The sequence below is a fragment of the Pelodiscus sinensis genome, chromosome 2 (assembly GCF_052426305.1).
Source record: "Pelodiscus sinensis isolate ZL-2025 chromosome 2, ASM5242630v1, whole genome shotgun sequence".
Classification (NCBI taxonomy): Eukaryota; Metazoa; Chordata; order Testudines; family Trionychidae; genus Pelodiscus; species Pelodiscus sinensis.
This window is the reverse complement of record NC_143053.1, coordinates 40,829,459-40,849,552: the sequence shown is the minus strand read 5'-3', so window position 1 is coordinate 40,849,552 and position 20,094 is coordinate 40,829,459. Positions and strand designations below refer to the sequence as shown.

At 41.3% G+C, this 20,094-nt stretch overlaps 1 protein-coding gene across 1 annotated transcript in view; it reads left to right on the top strand.

Moving 5' to 3' along the window:
* Positions 1 to 20,094, top strand: part of PTDSS1 (phosphatidylserine synthase 1) — a 58,746-nt gene that overhangs the window by 15,845 nt on the left and 22,807 nt on the right. The window contains exons 4-8 of the mRNA XM_006123930.3: positions 3,167 to 3,291; positions 4,205 to 4,363; positions 12,378 to 12,529; positions 14,463 to 14,604; positions 19,226 to 19,338. Coding sequence (XP_006123992.2) covers positions 3,167 to 3,291; positions 4,205 to 4,363; positions 12,378 to 12,529; positions 14,463 to 14,604; positions 19,226 to 19,338 — 691 coding nt within the window. The remainder of the gene's footprint in view (positions 1 to 3,166; positions 3,292 to 4,204; positions 4,364 to 12,377; positions 12,530 to 14,462; positions 14,605 to 19,225; positions 19,339 to 20,094) is intronic.

Sequence of the window (20,094 nt, the reverse complement as noted above, 5' to 3'; positions counted from 1 at the left end):
ATGAATTCTATATGATTCCCCTTTTTTTTATTACATTCTTCCAGATAATTTGGCTCATAATTGTTTTTTAGCTTTGTGAAATTGGCCCTGTTAAAGCACCCATATTATTGGTCTGGACTTTATACTTCAGGAACATTATAAATGTGGGCGAGTCATGATCACTTGTACCTAAGCTACTGTCAATTTCTACTTTTGTGGTCAGTTCCCCTTTATCTGTAAAGATGAGGGAATTCTTTATTAAACCTTATGTTGGCCATAGCAAATTTTGTTTTGAAAATTGTCATCCATACTTTTTAGAAGTTCCAGGATATTTTAGTATTGGCAGCATGAGATCTCCCACATGTCAGTCAGATTGATGTACCCCAGGGTTATGCAGTTCATGCAACGAAGACCCAGAGAAGATTGCTTGGATATTCTTCTTTAGTATGTTTCTGAGTTCCCTGAAGTCATCTAATATCTGTGTAATATCCCGCAATTCAGTTCCATTAGTTTCAGTAGGAGCTAGCACCAGTGTCTCCTAGCTTGTCAGCTTAAGAATTCTATTCAGTATTAGTTGTGTCTCTTGTTTTGGCTCTGGAAAGGCAGCATGCCATCCTGTTATCTGCTTGCAGAATGTTCTTTCGATTCTTCTGAGTATTAAATCTCGAACAAGAATCTTCTGTATTCCTTGAATGGTTTGGGAAATCTTTGCAAGCATGTTTGATTTTTTTACATGTTGGGCCAAGCTGCTATTGTTTTATTCATTGTATAAGATGTTTTGTGTATTTTTTTTCATTAACTCATTAGACACTGTTCCTGTACTGTAACCTGTCTGTATAAGGAGGGATGCTGCTCTGTTTCTACAGATAGAGTGATGACCTGTAGTATTCCAAAGTATCTTACAATTTTGCTTAAAACAATCAACTCCAGTGAAGCAGAAAAATTAAGAATAAGTTTTTATGGAATTTACACTGAAAACAGCCCAAATTTAAAATCTTTGCAGATTTCTGAATCATTTTTGAGGGGGCTGCATTTAAGATCTCTCACAGGCACTGCCCAATCATTCTAGAAGCATAGGGGCTTAGAGAGGAATGTTTTCATCTTTCAAGAAAAGCCGTTTTCAGATGTTCTGGTTTTATTAAATATATTACTCCTAAACATCATCTTTTGCTGAGGAATAAACACAAAAATTAGAACAGGGAATCCTTTTTGTAATACATGTAGCAAAAGTGTTACATGTTTTTTGAAAGTTGCCTGTTTAGTAACAAGATTACAAAAGTGAGGCAATCATATTGAAAGTAGGAATGTAATCGTGTAGTCAATTAACCGATTATCCGATAAGCAAAAGCATATACGTTAACGCTATAGACTACACGAATTTCCCCTCCCCGCACCAGCAGCCCGGCTCAGTCCTGGCTTTTGACAAGTCTGGGACCTACCCCTGCTATGGCTCTGCATTTAAAGTGTATTAGGCACTGGGAGGGCAGGCAGCCCAGCTCAGCTCCGGCTCACGCCAGATCCAGGAACTCAGAACCTCCTAGACAGGGGCTACTGCCATCCCATGCTGCTGCCTCTATATCAGAGACAGCAGCTCAGGGCAACAGGGAGCCAGTGCGCAAGCTGTTTTTTAAACTGGCTCCCCGCCTGGCACCTTGCACTGCTCCTTGGGAGTGGGGCTGGGAGCACATAGAATAGTCAACTAACCAATAAGAATTCATGAGGTTACTCTACTATTCAATTAACTGATATTTAACATCCGTAATTGAAAGTGAACAGCTGCCTCATCATAATCTTTAAAACTGTTTTTCGTTAAGTAATATGGTTAATATATGTATGTAGAATGTAACATTCACAATCTGTTGTGGTGGACAACTAATTTCCTGTTTTCCTGTGGTGGTTGTAAACTTTTCATTCAATGAGTGCACTATACTGAACTTCTGAGTGAGCATTCACCACCCCAATCTCGCCTGGGGGTGCCAGGAAATGGCTAGAGAGCGAGAATGTTCCAGACTCACCCACCTCCTATCTCATGAGGCTGAGCCCAGCTGTCTGCTCCAGTCATTACATCCTATGCATGGGGTTTCTGTATCACTTGGGGTTGGCCTGGCTGCCCCTCTATTGTGACAGAGGTAGGTAGACCAAATTCAATCAAATAATTTTGTGACCTGGTGCATGGGTGTTGCAGCATATGCAGCCAGGACAGAACTGAGTGGCACTATGACCCTATGCACCAGTTTGCAATACCTATAGCAGGCAGTCTGGCCTAACACCCTTGGACAGAGGCTGCCACGGTGACGTAGATTCAGGGTGGGTGGGCTTGGTCTCAAACCCAGCAGCACTCCCTTGTGACATAAGGCAGGAGGAGAGTATACTAACCTGGTTTTGCATCCTGGGGCTTATGATTTTTGTGAGTGAAGTTTAACGCATGCTACAGTCACTCATGTTTCATGCTTTCCTCATTGGGGAGCAACTTGAGTCCCATGTGTTACCATAACAATTTCCTGGAATTGTAATTATGCCAAAAATCAACTATTAAAACGTCACTGTCTTTTTTATTCTTAAATCACTGATATGTATTATCAGTCTTAACTCTTTTTTGTTGTTTTGTGGTTTTGAATTTCCTTAGTTTGTCTTTTTAGAATTAAACTTCTAATGACAATCTCTAGCACATCAAAGCAACTAACCAGTAAAACTAGGATTGCAGCTAAATTTGCATTTCCAGAGCAGGTGAATCAGTCACGTAGTATGCAATTTATTGGTTTAGAAGGCTATGTTAGAGAGGCCAGGAGAGAATGAAATTGGGACCGGAAAAGCCCAATCTCTAAGTCCCAATGTTTCTATTTTAAGACCTTCCCTTGTGCTCCTGCTTAAATGTTTTGTTTAAATTGCTCTTTGGATTGTTTTGGTTCTGTTCAGTCATGTCTACTTAATTGACTAACTGATAGGTAGTGGCATAAAAAGTTGTCTTTTTTCCAAAGATTGTCACATGATTTGTTTTTGCAAAATTTTTGTGTGCAGTTGTTGCATGGACAAAACCTGTATTTGTGCAAAATGGTATTTGTGTGCAGTTAACCACTGAGAGCAGTTTTTGGGGCACCACTTGGGAACCAACTTTTGGCCCAGACTATCTGGCCCACAGAATTGCCTCAATAAACATTCCATGTGAATATAATTCTACTTCTGACAGGTCTCAGCGTTCTCTATTTCCTGTTTCTGGCGTTTGTGCTCTTCCTTAACTTGGAGCAGGTCAAAGCAGTGATGTATTGGCTAGATCCTAATCTTCGATATGCCACCAGAGAAGCAGATATCATGGTATGTATACTTATCCTTGTGCAAGTTCCAGATATTTTCTATTAGCTGTCAGATCTCTACATTTGAATTAACTAGTAAACAAATATTTTTTATTTTGATTCAAGTTTGTAAAAATTGATCTGATGCACATATTAGAAATATTTGGGTTCACCTTTTGGGTTTTGTTAATCAAGGAAGTGATTCTAAATATTTGAACACTATCCATTGTTGTATCTGAACCATACCTGAGCAGCTTGGAGTCAGGTCAGAATAGGAGGTCTACCCTTGCTGTCAGACCAAATTTAAAGAGTGATATGGATTTTTTTTCCTGACAGTATTAAGCAATGAAACTTTGTTGCTTTTCTGCTTTTGCACAGACTTAATTTCTCTTATATTACTTACATAATAAATGACTAACACTTTATGTGAGGTCCTGATTGCAGTTGTATCAGTGCAGTATTATACAGGTAGGGGACAGAGAGAACAGAGAATCCATTCAGTATAGGACTGAGGCCCACCAAGAAAATTCTGAGCCCCAATCTACACCTTGCACAAAAACCAGCAGTTAGTGTACATACTTGAGGCTATACACTGAAGACAGAAATTGCCCCTTAATTACCAGCAATGATAACAATCAGCATTGCTTAACCAAATCATAAATGATAGAGTTGAAAACAAATAATTTTGCTCCTTTTGTTGTATAACTAATCATGGTTCAGTTTACTAGTTGCCCTTTTCCTAATCTAATTTCTTGGGCACGGAGGAGAAGAAAGAGAGCATTTCTGCTGTTGGTGGGAACAGTAATATGAATTTCAACGTCCAAAATATTTCAGTTTCAACCTTTCAGTTTATGCTGAGGTAAATATGTTTTACTGTTCTGTTGCTTCCAATGTAAATCTTATATGAGGATCTGTTGTTGCTGTTTTATTAACAGGAATATGCTGTAAATTGCCATGTTATCACCTGGGAGAGAATCCTTAGCCATTTTGACATATTTGCTTTCGGGCATTTCTGGGGCTGGGCAATGAAGGCCTTGTTGATCCGCAGCTATGGGCTATGTTGGACTATTAGCATCACCTGGGAGCTCACTGAGGTAGGTTAATATGTTAATCAGGAGCAAATTGATGGTATTGTATATTGCCATGACGTACAGGAAGGAGAATGGCAGTTTTACTTCAGCAGTAGCTAAAGACCAGTAAACATACAAAGTAAATTACAAAAAAAAAGTATAATTATTTCAGGAAGAAATGTGAAGATCAAATAGTTTACTACTAACTATTCTGATTTGCTAATTGTATTTAGTATAACCTATCACACGTTCATTCAGTGCAAAGCCTAACATGTTCCTGTCCACACTAAGAGATCAGCAAGAATTGCTAGGCAGCAGTGGCCAAGTAGGAGCTATTCCCTAGAGTAGACAAAGCCCTAGTTTAGACTAGTTTCTGTTTTTCCCCCACATGTAACAGTACTCTACATAAGCTGACCCCAGCATGCAGTAGTGTTTTGAAGTGGTATCCTAAAACACTATCATATAATTTTAAGGATTGCTGGGTAATTTCTGTGCTATTGATGTTCAAGGAGTTTGAAGTCACACACACATTAACTTCTGCAGCTGATTCTCTGCAGCTGATTCTCAGTTTCATACCCTCTGTACTTGATCATTGTTGACATCTGTGTTGAATTGGCCAGTAGGGACAACAGTCTGTGCAGTAGCCTATTGTTAGATGTGCTCTATCTAACCTATAAGTTAATCAGTAGAATATTACCAAACTTCTGAGGTCATATTTCTGTAAAATTGAATTCAGTTTTGTAACCTATGAATGATCAGGGTATGGAGGATGGCAGTTATAGGGAAGCTGATGTTCTAGAAAAGTGATCTCCATCCTTTTTATCCCCAAGATCACTTTCTGAATTTAAAGGCAACCCAAGATTACCATGCCCAACCCTGCTTACTAGATCCCTCTCTTTCCCTCGCTCACTTTCACCAGGCTGGGGCAAAGAGGTTGAGTTTCAGGGGCGGAGTGTGTGGGCTCTGGTCTGGGGCCAAGGGATTCACAGTTTGGCAGGGGGTTGCAGTGTAGGAGGGCGTGACGGGTGCAAGCTATGGGAGAGAGTTCGGATGCAGGAGGGCTCAGGGCTGGGGTACAGAAAGGTGTACGGGGGATAAGAAAAGCTGGCTCAGAGGGATTCAGGGCTAAGGTGGGGGGTTGGCTTCAGGAGGCGTTTTCTGGTGTTGGCTCTTTGAGGGGGTTGGAGCTGGGGCAAGGGAATGGGGTGCAGGAGGGGATTTGGACACTGAACACTCACATGTATTAGCTGTAGGAGGAGGCTAAGGGCTGGTGCTAGGGGTGCAGGAGGAGCTTTGGGCTGCTGGATACAGCAGGGAACTGGGGGGGGCAGCCTCCCACCAGACAGCACTTATTGTGGATGGCTCCTGGTCACTGTCAGAATAGATCGTTTTACAATGACCAGCATCTTTTCTTGCTCTGTGCACGAGGCATTTCTTGCCCCTTCCTCATATCTGACCCATTACATTTTTTCTGCTTGCTTCTGACATTGAAAAGATGTTTTAATGTGAAACTTTGGTAGAATGCAAGAAACTAGACAAGTCAATTGCTTCTATTAGCATTTAATGGAAGAAAATATAAACTACTATGAGGACTATCTGTTTTGTTTGGCATGAACATACACAGGAAGTGCTCAACATGCACATATCCCCTTTCTGACAGATTACTAAATGCTAAGCAATTTTGAGCCTTTGGGGACTTGGGGAGAGAAGTCATAATGGAGCTCAGATCTGGTTTTCACTTAAGCTGAGCAGTCCATTTCTAGACCTGAGTGAATCAGGTTTGTGTTTTTACTTAAATGTCTCAGTCCCACCATTCTGCCTCACTCACTCTATGAATGAAGATTATAAAGTTACTTCTTGAGAAGCAGGGGGCATATCTTGTTTCTGGACCGATGCCACACGGCTCTTGACATGAACATGGGGCCTATAGAAGCAAGACAGTGAGCTTTAGAATGAATGAGGTTACACTCTCCAATGGAAGTTTTATAGGAAACGAGAAATATTTGGAATATGGGATTGGTCCTGCCTAGAGCAGGGGGCTGGACTTGATGACCTCCTGAGGTCTCTTTCAGCTCTGTGGTTCTGTGATTCTATGAAATATGGAGAGATTGTAACAGCTCTTTTACCCCTATCTTGCTAGTTTGAATCTAACCTATAGTATAGTGAGTGACTGAAAGAAATTACTGTCTGTTCTGTCCTATATGAAGTAAGTAGTTGGTCTCAGGACATTTCTGCACTACCATGCTCTGCTGCAGTGTGTTCCATGAAGACTCACTATGCCGAGAGGAGAATGCTCTCCTGTTGACATAATTACTCTCCTTGCACGAGACACAAAAATGATGTTGGCAAGAGACGCTCTCCTGCTGACATAGCACAGAGTGGCCCAGCTCCTTGCATCAGTGTAACTTACATCCTGGGGGTTGCTGGAACTTAAAATTACAAGAACATAGAGCATTTTTTGAACAAGACCATAGAGCATTTTTTGAACAAAGGGATGGGGGAAAGCCGATAGGTGCAGAGAAACACACGGATTGGACAGAGACATCCCTTAGGGGAGGGTCTATTAGAGATTCTCTATGTCCTAATAAAGAGCAGAGGATGGAAGATGAGAAAATATGGGTAAGATCTGATGAGAAAGTCAAGTGAAAAAGAGTCCCATTCAGTCACATCATGTAATGGCAGCTAAATAGTGACAAGTTTTTAAAGTGCATATATACAAACACTAGAAGTTTAAGTTGAGTGAACCAGAGTGCCTCGTATTGAATAAGGATATTGATATAATAGGCATCACAGAAACTTGGTAGAATAAGGATAATCAGTGGGACACAGTAATACCAAAGTACAAAATATATCAGAACAAAATAGGTCATGCTGGTGGGGGAGTAGTACTACATGTGAAAGAAAATGTAGAATCAAATGAATTAAAAATTGTAAATGAACCAAACTTTTTCAACGACTCTCTATGAATAATTTCATGCTCTAATAATATGATATAGCAGCAAGGATATATTACTGACCACCTGACCAGAATAGCGATAGTGACTCTGAAATGCTAAGGGAGATTAGAGAGGCTATAAAATAAAAAACTCAATAATAAAAATGGGGGATTTCAGTTATCCCCATATTGACTGGGTGTGTGTCACCTCAGGACGGAATGCAGAGATATAGTTTCTTGACAAACTAAATGACTGCTTCTTGGAGTAGCTGGTTCTGGAATATACAAAAAGAGAGGCAATTCTTGATTTAGTCCTAAGTGCAGTGCAGGATGTGGTCCAAGAGGTGAATATGGCTGGGCTGTTTGGAAGTAGTGACCATAATATAATTAAATTTAGCATCCCTATGGTGGGAAAAATACCACAGCAGTCCAACACTATGGCATTTAATTTCAGAAAAGAGAACTGCACAAAAATGAGGAAGTGAGTTAAACAGAAATTAAAAGGCACAGTGCCAAAAGTAAAATCCCTAAAAAAATGCATGGAAACTTTTTACAAATACTCTAATAGAGGCCCAACTTAAATGTATACCCCAAAATAAAAAACACAGTAGGAGAACTAAAAATGTGCCACTGTGGCTTACGAATCAAGTAAAAGAAGTAGTGACAGGTAAAAAGGCATAATTGAAAAAGTGGAAGTTAAATCCTAATGTGGAAAATGGAAAGGAACATAAACTCTGTCAAATGAAGTGTAAAAATATAATTAGGAAGGCCAAGAAGGACTATGAGGAACACCTAGCCAAAAAATCAAGTTGTAATAGCAAACCCCCCCCCCCAAAAAAAAAAAGTTTATCAGAAGAAGGAAGCCTTCTAAAAAACCACTGTGGAGCCATTGGACGATCGAGATGCTAAAGAAGCATTCAAGGACAATAAGGTCATTACAGAGAAACTAAATGAATTCTTTGCATTGGTTTTCATGGCTGAGGATATGAGGAAGATTCCCAAACCTAAGCCATTCTTTTTAGATGACAAATCTAAGGAACTGTCCCAGATTGAGGTGTCATTAGAGGAAGTGTTAGAACAAATTGATAAACTAAACAGTAATAAGTAACCAGGACCAGATGGCATTCACCCAATAATTCTGAAAGAACTCAAATCTGAAATTGTGGAATTACTAACAGTGGCTTGTAACCTCTCTTTTAAATCATCTTCTGTACCTAATAACTGGAGGGTAGCTAATGTGATGCCAATTTTTAAAAAGGGCTCTAGGGGAGATCCTGGCAATTGCAGGCCAGTAATTCTAACATAAGTACTGAGCAAATTGGTTGAAACTATAGTAAAGAACAGAATTATTAGACACACAGAGGAACATAATTGTTGGGGAAAAGTCAACATGGTTTCTGTAAAGGGAAATCATGCCTCACCAATCTACTACAATACTTTGAAGGGGTCCAGAAGCTTGTGGACAAAGGGGATCCAGTGGATATAGTGTACTTATATTTCCAGAAAGCCTTTCACAAGGTCCTTGTCGTGGGATACTACAACTGCTCCCCCCCCGAGCGGGGCAGCTGTTGAGTCCCTGGGAGGTCTATAAATATCACCCAACCCCGCTCCTATAGTAACTCACGGTACATTTACACAGCACAGCTATTTCAAAATAAGATATTCCAGAATAATTTTTCCAAAATAGCTTATTTTGAAATAGCACATCTACATTAGGGAAGCCTGCATCAAACTAATTTTGAGGCTTCCCTGCAGTGTAGATGTGCTATCTTGATTTAGAACCCTAGGAGGCACTGGGGAGGAATAACTTAGAATGGATCTGGAGAGGGGATATTTTGAAATAGCAGCAGTGGAGCATCTACACAGTCCTCATTTTTGAAATAGGCATTATTCCTTGTGGAATGAGGTTTACAGAAGTCGGAATAAGCCGTCTGTTATTTCAAATTTATTTTGAAATACAGGCAGTCCCCGAGTTACACGGATCCGACTTATGTCGGATCCGCAGTTACGAATGGGGCCCTCCCTCTCCCTGGTCTCCAGCAGACCAGGGAGAGGAAGCAAAGCGGCGGAACACGTGGGCAGCGGACAGCCCAGACGCGTCTGGGCTGTCTGCTGCCCGCGTGTTCCGCCGCTTTGCTCCCCGTCCCCCTGGTCTGAAGACCAGGGGGACGGGGAGCAAAGCAGAGCAAAGCCGCGGAGCCTGGAGTTCTTAAGTTGAATCTGTATGTAAGTCAGAACCTGCGTTCAGATTCAGCCGCTGTTGAAACTGATCAGTTTCAGCAGCGGCTGAATCTGGACGCCAGTTCCGACTTACATACAGATTCAACTTAAGAACAAACCTACAGTCCCTATCTTGTACGTAACCCGGGGACTGCCTGTAGTGGAATTGCTGTGTAGACACTTGCATTGTTATTTCAAAATAACGGTGCAGTGTAGACACACCCTCAGTGGCTGACCTAAACACCTCTCCCTGTCACTGCAGCAGAGGAGCCTAGTCACCAAAGTCTGTAACAAACGTCCGTTCTGCCAGGGCAGTGTGACCTAGTAGCCGAAGTCCGTAACAAGTGCCTGTCTCGCTGGGGCAGCATGGCCTGGAAGCCAACGTCCATAACAAATGCTCCTTCCACTGGGACAATGCAGCCTAGCAGCCAGAGTTCATAGCAACAGGTGCAGGCCCCATGGGTTGGGAATTGAAGAGTAGGGGGACCCAGGCCCTCCCTATTCCATCAGGTTCCAACCCAAGGCCCTATTAGCAGTGGTGCAGTCCATGGCTCACTCAGCAGGGAATCCCACTGCAACACACTGAGCTCCTCAGGACCCAATATCCCTACCCCTGGGCTACTTCCTACCAGACTCCTTCCAGGGTCCTTCTTCCCGATCCTCAGCAGTATCTCTGATGTCTCACTGGCTGGTCTCCAGGTCCAGTCCCACTGGTACTTTGCCTCCAAGGCTCTAGCTGTATCTCCGTCCTACTCAGCAGCCAGGCCCAGACTGAGCCTCTCTCCAGGCCTTTATACCTGGGCTACAGTCTGAGCATGCCCAGCATGTCCCATGAGGGTGGGACTTCTTCATCCAGGTGAGTGTGGTTAGGCCTTGCTTCCCCAGTGTGGGGCTGGCACACCTTGTCACAGTCCCTCACCAAAGGCTCTTAAGCAAAGTAAGCTGTCATGGGGTAAGAGGGAAGGTCCTCTCATGGATTGATAACTGGTTAAAACTAAGGAAACTAAGGGTAGGAATAAATGGTCAGCTCACAAAATGGAGAAAGGTAACTAATGGTGTCATGCAGGGGTCTGTACTGGAACCAATCCTATTCAACATAGTCATAAATAATATGGAGAAAGGGGTAAACAGCGAGGTGACAAAATTTGCCGATAATACAAACTGTGAAAAGCTCCAGAAGGATGTCACAAAACTAGGTTACTAGTCAATAAAATGACAAATGAATTTCAATGTTGATAAATGCCAAATAAAGCATATTAGAAAAGTATTTCCAACTATACATATAAAATGATGAAAACTAAATGAGATGTTACTACTCAAGAGAGAGATCTTGGAGTCATTGTGGATAGTTCTCTGAAAACACCCTCTCATGTTCCACAACAGTCAAAAAAGGAAACAATGTTAGAAATAATTTAAAAAGGGATAGAGAATAAGACTGAGAATCTTATTTCCTCTTAAAAAAAAATCCATGGTATGCCCACATCTTGATTACAGAATGCAGATGTGATTGCCTCATCTCAAAAAAGGTATCTTGGCATTGGAAGAAAGTTCAGGAAAGAGCAACAAAAATGATTAGGGGCATGGAATGGCTGCCATGTGAAGAGAAATTAAAAAGACTGGAACTTTTCAGTTTAGAAAAGAGGAGACTAAGGGAGGATAGAGGGCTACATAATCATGATGGGAGAAAGTGAATAAGAAAAGTTATTTATTTAGTTAGTTGTTCCTATAATATAAGATGTAGGAGTCACCAAATAAAATGAATAGGTAGTATATTTAAAACAAAAAGAAGTATTTCTTTACACAACGCTCAATCAATCCATGGAATTCCTTGCCAGAGGATGTTGTGAAGGCCAAGTCTTTAACAGGGTTCAGGAAAGAGCTAGATAAATTCAAGGAGGGATAGGTTCATCAATGGTTATTAGCCAAAATGGGCAAGAATGGTGTCCCTAGCTTCTGTTTGTCAGAAGCTGGGAATGGGTAACGGGATGGATCACTTGATGGTTACCTGTTCTGTTCATTCCCTCTGGGGCACCTGGCATTGGCCACTGTCAGAAGGCAGGATGCTGGGTAGATGGACACTTGGTCCAACCCAGTATGGCCGTTCTTATGTTCTTAAGTTACATTGACATAAGTGGTAGAGCAGACCAGCACTTAGTGCTGTGAAGGTGCTATTAAAAAGAAGACTATCTCAGTTGACAGTTAGTAGACATTTAAAGGATTGAAAGCATGCAGAAAGTAAAATATCCTCTTGCTGCTGCCCCCCTCCAGATTAAGGGTGAGGCAGTTTGGTAGGTGAGCATGGCAAAGCTCACATTGCCACTGTCTACGCAGTATCTATGAATAGTAAAATTGCATCATATAGGTTGCCAGCCGATGTGTTCAGCTAGAAGTCTTGAAAATTCGAACATGCTTCAATATTGATGTTCATGATTAAAAATAAACACATTCCATTGATTCTATGTTGACTTTTCAAGATTCTTTTTAATATATAGCCTTTTGATTTTAGACAAGCACAAACCATCTTCCTGTCTCTCAAAAAAATGCAGTTGTTCTGCATGGTTACTGCATTTTTGCAGGAGTTCTATGTTTATTACATTGAATTATGTTTAAGGGTTTCAAAACTCTGCACTTGATTATTATAGATAATTACAGCACCAGAGGGAAAAGGTGAGAAGAGGGAATTTTCTGGAGCTTTTGTAGGATGTGATCCAGAGTTCACTGGAATCAGTGGAAAGATGCCTGTTGACTCAGGCTCATAAAATGTGGCAATTTTTGTTTGTTCAACTGTTGTTGTTGTTTTTTTTTTTTTTTAAAGAAAATTGAAAATCTTTGTAAGAATTCTATGTTGTTCCTCACCCAAAATCTTTTTGCTGTATTCTGTAGCTGTTCTTCATGCATCTTCTGCCTAATTTTGCTGAATGCTGGTGGGATCAAGTCATTTTGGACATCCTGCTATGTAACGGGGGTGGCATCTGGTTGGGCATGGTAGTTTGTCGTTTCTTGGAGATGAGGACCTATCACTGGGCAAGTTTCAAGTAGGTTTAAAAAGCCAGTAAGCTTCATGTTGAAAATATTGCAGTGTAAAATTCTGAATTATTAGTTTCTTGTGAAATGTCTTTGTATGTGAAATACACGTGCTATACAAATGGAGTATAATCCATATACATTTACAGTGCTCTATATAAACAATATCTTGTGTCAATATTTGTGTATGAATTGAATTCCTGATTATAATTTTTAAGAATTTTGCTTATATTCTTAAAGGTGAAAGTTAAGACCAAATAGAGTACAAAATGATAGAAATATTTGCATTTTTAATCTTTTAATTCATAGCAGCAAAGTATTGTTTTAAGAAAAAGGAACCAAATACACACATACATCAGAACTGTTTAACTTGTAACATCCTTTTAATAGTGGATTTGGGTTCAGCCTGTTATGCACTAGTGTGGTGACCCAACAATAATACAATCAGCACCTAACATCTGTAAGACCACATAGTCTCATAATGTTGTATGTTGTATAGTACTTTACTCCACAGGTGGTCCCATTAAGATAAGATAAAGCATTTGCAGTATAAGGTAGTAGTCAATGTGACTAAAGGTGGCAGAATCTGGCCTATAGTAAATTTCATCCATCCAACTCAAAGATTTAGTTTCATCCACAGTTTTACAAAGATGGTGAAACAGAAAGAGGATAAGTGACTTCCTACAGACAGAAGAGAGCCCAGATCATCTGCCTTCCAGTCTTGTATCCTATACACTAAACTATACTATCTTTCTTAACTAGAAATGTCATTTGCTAGCATGTGAATTCCTAATATTCTGAATTTATTGGTTTGTGACTTTTCAAAGGTGAATTGCAAGGAGAAAAATGTGCTTGTGTCCTTTACTATTCTTTTCTGTTGTGTAAACATGGATATGAAAATTAAAAGAAACCCCCCTCTCCGTAAAAAAAAAAAAAATCAACCCCTTTAAAAGAAATGACAAAACCCAGAAATCTCAAATATCTGTATCTCCTAGAGGAGCACAGACCTACAGCGGGATAGTGACACTGCAACAGGCTGAAATCTAATTTCCCTGCTTTCAGCCAGAGGAAAGGAGATTTGGAGGGCTCCAGCAACAGCTTTCCTTCCGTTTGTTTTGTTAAACATTCAAGTAAAATGTTACTAAAACCAAACTGCAGTCCATCTGACCAATTCCCCTTCCATAGTCCTGTATTTTGTTTCAGCTACAACAGACTAACACGGCTACATTTCTATCACCTTCCTTTAGAGGTGGGAGTGGGGAATGTACAAAGCAGGGGTAAGCTTATGGCTTACATATAGTGCTTAAACATCCACGTAGGACTCCCAAGTTGGGTCTAGTACCAGGCTAGCTGGGGCTGAGAATCATATAATAGCAACACACCGAGACCTGTGGACTAGGAGTCCCACATTTCTAAATAGCGAAATCTTACCCATCCTTTAGGGAGTGGTTTTGATTAAGGGTATTACCATTCATCCATACCTTGTTGATAAGGCCAATGAAGCTGTAAATAGGGAGATGAGGAAACTCTCCTCCGGATTCTGTGGGAAATTTATAGAACAGCATTCCTCTTGGTAATTTTTCCTTCAGTGAAAGAAAAATATATTTTGGAACTCAAACTGAATAACTGTACTTGAGAGAGCACTGGGAGTTGGACTTTAATGTTTTGAAGTTTTTGTTTTTTTGCTACTGACTGAAGTCTGTATATAGCTTTGCTGTAAGAAGGTTATTTCTAATAATAGCTGTTTGCCTCTTCACTGAAACACTCAATAAATTCTGCAACCTGTGCTGTAATACACACACACACACAAAACCCATTACTCTCAAGTACAGATTTATGGGAAAGAATACTGTATCATGATTTGTTATAGAAAAACTAAAATGCAGTATCAATTTCCCCCCTTATCTTTTCTTTGTCTTTACTGCAGCCATTCTTTTCTTTCAGAGACATTCATACTACCACAGGGAAAATCAAAAGAGCTGTATTACAGTTCACTCCAGCTAGCTGGACCTATGTTCGCTGGTTTGACCCCAAGTCCTCATTTCAAAGAGTAGCTGGAATATATCTTTTCATGATCATCTGGCAGGTAAGAAAAAACTTTTGTGATATCAAAACTAGTATCAGCTCAGTTTACTTACTGGCTGAGTTTGGTTAGAAGATATTATATTCTTATCTTAGTTCATCATTGAAATGTACAATTAAATGAATTTATACCACAGATTATATACACCTCATCTGGACTACTCTTAAGGAGTGAAATTTCAGTATCTGTGAAAGAGACAAGTGGCTGCAGATTGATTTACTGGTGTGGGGTTACTGTATGCAATAGATAGTTATAAGAACTGTAGAAACAGATGGGTAGATTTTTCCAGCTGCTGGTGCAGGTACCAGTATGATATTCAGTCCCCAATTCCCCAATGTTCTTCAACATGTGCCTAACTTTAAGTGCATATGACTTCAATGGAATTATTCATGCACTTAAAATTAGGTACTTGCTGAAAAATCTTATAGCATTTGCGATGGTACTCTAGCCATGGATATTCTCTCTTCTTCAGGAATCTAATCCCATTGCCCTTAATCTGTGTTCAGTTGGGCAAAATTTAACACAAGTGGCAGCTTGGTTTAAGTGACGCCCATAATAGCCCCTAACAACATAGCCTTTAATGATTTTCTGAGCGCTTATGTGCTACTGCTACCTGCCTCTCTTTCAGTTTTGCAGTCTGTAATCTGCCTGAGTTGTTAGGCACTACCTAAGGCAACTCTTAAACTGGTACATTTTGACCTGAAAGCTCAGGAACCACTGGTATGAGTTAAATCATTTTTGGTCAGAAGGAAATACAGCAAGAAAGTACAGCTTTGCTGAGTGACTGCAAACTACTTAGTCATTGGTGTCTGGCCCCACTCACATTGGTGCCACCAAAGGCTTTTACTTTAAGGGGAAAAAAAAGAAAATGAACTGATGCAGTGAATGTAAAATGGAGTAGAAGGAAGCCTAATTTTTATGGGGAAAGAATAATTTCTGCAGTGTCTACAGAAATGTTGTAATATAATCATTGTAGTACCTGAGAATATTTACCCCCCCAAGATAGCATTCAAATTACTTACTTATAATTTTGCTAATTGGAACTAGAGCTGTCAGGCATCCAGTTTTTGACTGGAACTCCTGGTCAAAAAGTGACCGGGGTAGCTCCAGTCAGCACCACTAACTGGGCCTTTAAAAGCTCGGTCAATGGAGCAGCGGGTTCTATGCCAGGCTCCCTGCCTGCCCTGGCTCTGCACCAGTCCTGTAAGTGGCCATCATGTCCATTCAGCCCATAGGTGCAGGGTTAGTCAGGGAAATGCCGCATACTGCCCCTACCCTGAGTGTCAGCTCTGAAGCTCCCATTGGCCAGGAACTGCAGCCAATGAGAACTGCTTTAGCTCTGCTGCACCAGGGACTAGGAGCCTCCTGAGATAAGTGCCATCTGGCTGAAGCCTGCACCTTGAACCCCCTCCCACATGGTAACCCCTGCTTCAGGTCCAGAACCCCTTTCTGGAGCCCAGAGCTCACACCTCATATCCCTTCCCACACCCCAACCCTCAGCCACCTCCTGTATCTCCAACCCCTAATTCCTGACCCTACAATAGCACAAACATCCCCTGCTGGTGCCTGGACCCCAATCCTCTGCCTGGAGCTCCCTTCTGCACCCTGAAGCCCTGCACCCCGGAATCCTCATCTTCCACCCCTCAATCCCCTATGCCAGCCTAGTGGAAGTGAGCGAGGGTAGGGGAAAGCAAGTAGTGAATCAAGGGAGATGGAGTGAGTGGGACTGTGGGATCTCAGAGAAATGGCCGAGTCAGAGACCAAGTCTCAGGAAACAGAAGTGCTATGGTATTCAGTTTTGTGTGATTAGAAAGTTGTCCCTTCTAATTGGAACAGACTTCCTTCGTGAGAGAACGATCTCTTGTTTTGAAATGAGGCCCACAGGGACACTAGTCCGACAATTCTTACTCCAAAAATACTTAATATAATACAGTATAGGACACAATGTCTAAAATAACAAATGATCATACTGAGCAGTCACATCCTCATTTCATGTTCCACTGTGAGGATTCTTAAGGGATTAAAAACTTCAATACAATTGAACAGGAGGAATTGTTTCAAGGAAACAGGTGGTTTATTCCAGCTGGTCAGAGCTCCCACCTCCAATACCATATTTTCATATTTTATTTTAGCTATATTTTCATAAGTGATAGACTGGTTTAATTATTTGTGGTTTTGTTGGGATGAGAGCATAAATATGCTGGTACTAAAATATGAATATTTTGTGCATATTTCAGCCACTTGTCCTAAATTTACAGTCACTTTAGATCTTTATAAGGCATTTCATTAAAAACATAATTAAAACTAAACAGATATATATAAAGAACTCTTGGGGGGGAAAGAAAAAGATCATCTGGTTTTTTTTTATTTGGAAGGAATCCAGTGAGCTATAGATTTTATAGACTTGAACACTTTCTCCTCTTTCTACATTTGCATCCTTGCACTGCTACAAGAATTGTGCTGTTACTCCAAAGTGCAACTTCTATATACTATTAACTGAAACTTTGATGGGATACTTGATATTCAAAGTGTTGGCACTTTTTCTTTTTTTTTTAAACATTGTGTTTTGGTTTTTTGATTTGGTATACAACTTTGCCTGTTCTGAAGATTGTATTTTAAAAGTTGTTAGTTCTTAATCCCGTGGTTCTCAAACTGGGGTCTGCGGATACCTTGCAGGTGGTCTGCAGCTTGAGCTCAGTCCCTCTCCCTGCAACGGGGAGTTCGTGCTGGCGTTCCAGCCTCGCAGCCCCTCCCACGAAGTTGGAGTGCTAGTGCAGCTTCCTGCTGGAGGGGAAGGAGGGAAGAAAGCCCTGATCCTCCCTGCCAGATCCTCATCATGGGGAAGAAGCAGAGCCGGAAGCAGCTCCGTGCACTACTGCTCCCCCTCACCAACTGAGGGAACAGCAGCACATGACTGCTGCTCCAATTGGCTGGAATCCACTCAATAGGAACAGTGGGAGGTTGTGCCTGGGACATGGTGCCTGGGAGCAGTGCAGGGCACAAAAGAAAGTAAGGAGGACCCTACCCTCCTTAGTCACCACCTCCCACTGAGACTTCGTGTCCCCAGCCTGCTCCTTCACCCTTCTCCCAGAAAGACACTCTACCCCCAGCCTGCTTCTGCACCCTCCCCTCTGGCCAGACTCTCCATCCCCAGCCTTCAATACAATCCTGTATCCCACCTCCACCCACATCCTGCATACACATCCCTATCCCACTCACTGGCAGCCTTGTCCCGCACATTGAGCCTAAGCGGGGGGGGGGGGGGGGGGTCTACAAAATCCACTAACACCAGAAGAATTGGAGTTTTTGGGGTTGTTCTTTGTGTTTGGATGTTTTTTTGTTTGTTTATTATTTTGGTGGGTTTGTTTGTTTCTCACTTGTGTGGTCCCCCGATCCCAAAAAGATTCCCCACCCCTGACATAAATAAAGATAATGTTAAAAGTTTTTGTATTGGACATAAATTAATATTTTTACTTTATTTAAAATGAAGTTTGGTAAACTAACATGAGAAAGTTAAAGAGCTTAATCTGTTTAATAATTTCAATTAATATTTCCTTTCTTACTAGTTAAATTAAATTATTCTCCCTAGCTGCGGCACTAGGGAGGCTCAGGGGTAATTATATAATTAACGGAGAGTTTTCATAGAAAGGTTTGCATTGAGCCAGGTGGGCCACCGGCCAAAAAGTGGTCGCTAGGATTTCCATCAACTACTCGACTAGTCAGGAGGCACTTCCGCATTCCTCCTTTGAAATGTGCAAAAGCTCCAGCTGGGGCTCTTGTATATTTCAAAGGAGGAATGCAGAACTCCGCATGCATCCCGGGGCCAGCAAGAAGTCCCACTGACTCTGAGCTGCACATGGGTACCAGCTTTGAAATGCACAAGAGCCCCCAGTGGGGGCTCTTGTGCATTTCAAAGCGGCAGTGTAGCATGGAGCCCAAGTGGACTCTGATCCCGCTGACTCCAGGCTCCACACTGCGATGCTGATTTGAAATGCCACGCAGAACCACTGTCTAGCTGACCACAGGTTCCGTGCAGCATTTCCCAAGAACCCCGGGTCACCTGAGGACTCCCCAGCTGATCCCGGGTTCCTCAGAAATGATGCGTTGCAACGCTGCACAGCTGAGGATCAGCTGTGTCTTGCTTCCCCCTTGAACACTGCTTTGTGTTTCAAAGGGGCAGCCGCACAGCTGATCCCTGGCTCAGCTGTGCAGCACCATCCCTTCAAACACTGAGGTGGCATTTCAAAGCAGCAGCACCACACAGCTGAGCCTGGGCTGCCGCTTTGAAGTACCACCTCACCCCCCGCCCCTTTGCTGCCTCTATTTAGTAGAGACACCAAGCGGGGGGAGGGGATTGACTAGTCGACCCACTATCCGATAAGCATTTGCTTATCAGATAGTCTATTAGTCAACTAGTCCTTAACATCCCTAGTTTGAGAACCACTGTTTTAATCCAACCTACAGAACTACTTACTTGAGCTGCAGTGAACCATAAAACATTCCCTCTCGTGTATTTTAGTTATTGTATTAACCCTAACATATTACATATCGGTGAAGAGACTACATGTGCAAGGGTTTGTTCTGAAAAACAGAATCTCATTAATGGACTCTCTTTTATTTCTAGCTGACTGAGTTGAACACATTCTTTTTGAAGCATATCTTTGTGTTCCAAGCAAGTCACCCTTTAAGCTGGGGTAGAATTCTCTTCATTGGAATTATCACAGCACCTACTGTAAGGTAACTTTTTTTTTCTAATTGTACAGTAGTTTGATACTTACCAGCACAAGGAAGGACATGCAGGGTTCATAAATAAATAAAGTGTATGAAAAGAAATTATGTATGTAAGTCTCCAAAAAGGGCAAAGTTATTACTTTTGCATTAATAGGTTTAAGATTAAGGATAAATTCAGCAGTCTGGGTGTATGCTACTAATGATGAGATTTGATAAGAATGCATCATTCTCTCTTCTGATGGCATGGCAGTTGCCTATAGGGGGTAGATTAGTTCCATATTCAGCTGCCCATTATTTAATATAAGGTTCTTTTGTTGACATGAGCCTATGATCATGATAGCATGCAGATTAGAGATTTTACACCTGTGGGTCTTTCTACACCTGCCTCTAGCTACCTCTTTATCTTTGAGATGGAATATATTACAATGTGTTATAAAGAAAGGTTGTAGTTTCTTGTTTTGAATAATTAGTGGAGCTGCAAAATATGAATTTTGATCAGGACTTGAGAACTAATCAATCCTCAGGTCACCTCACAAAATTATTTCATCAAGTAATTTTGTGAAGCACTCAAAATGTCTTGCAGCAGGGTTTGCATCCAAATGGAAAAATCAGAAATCCAGCTATTGAAGTATATATTGTACTTGTGGTTGGTTTTGGGTGGGGTCTGGTAAATCTGTATTTTAGTATGTATGCGCAAATTGTGTAGGAACCGTAACTTTTCAATATTGTGTGTTCTGTCTCTCTTAGGTACTTATATGGACC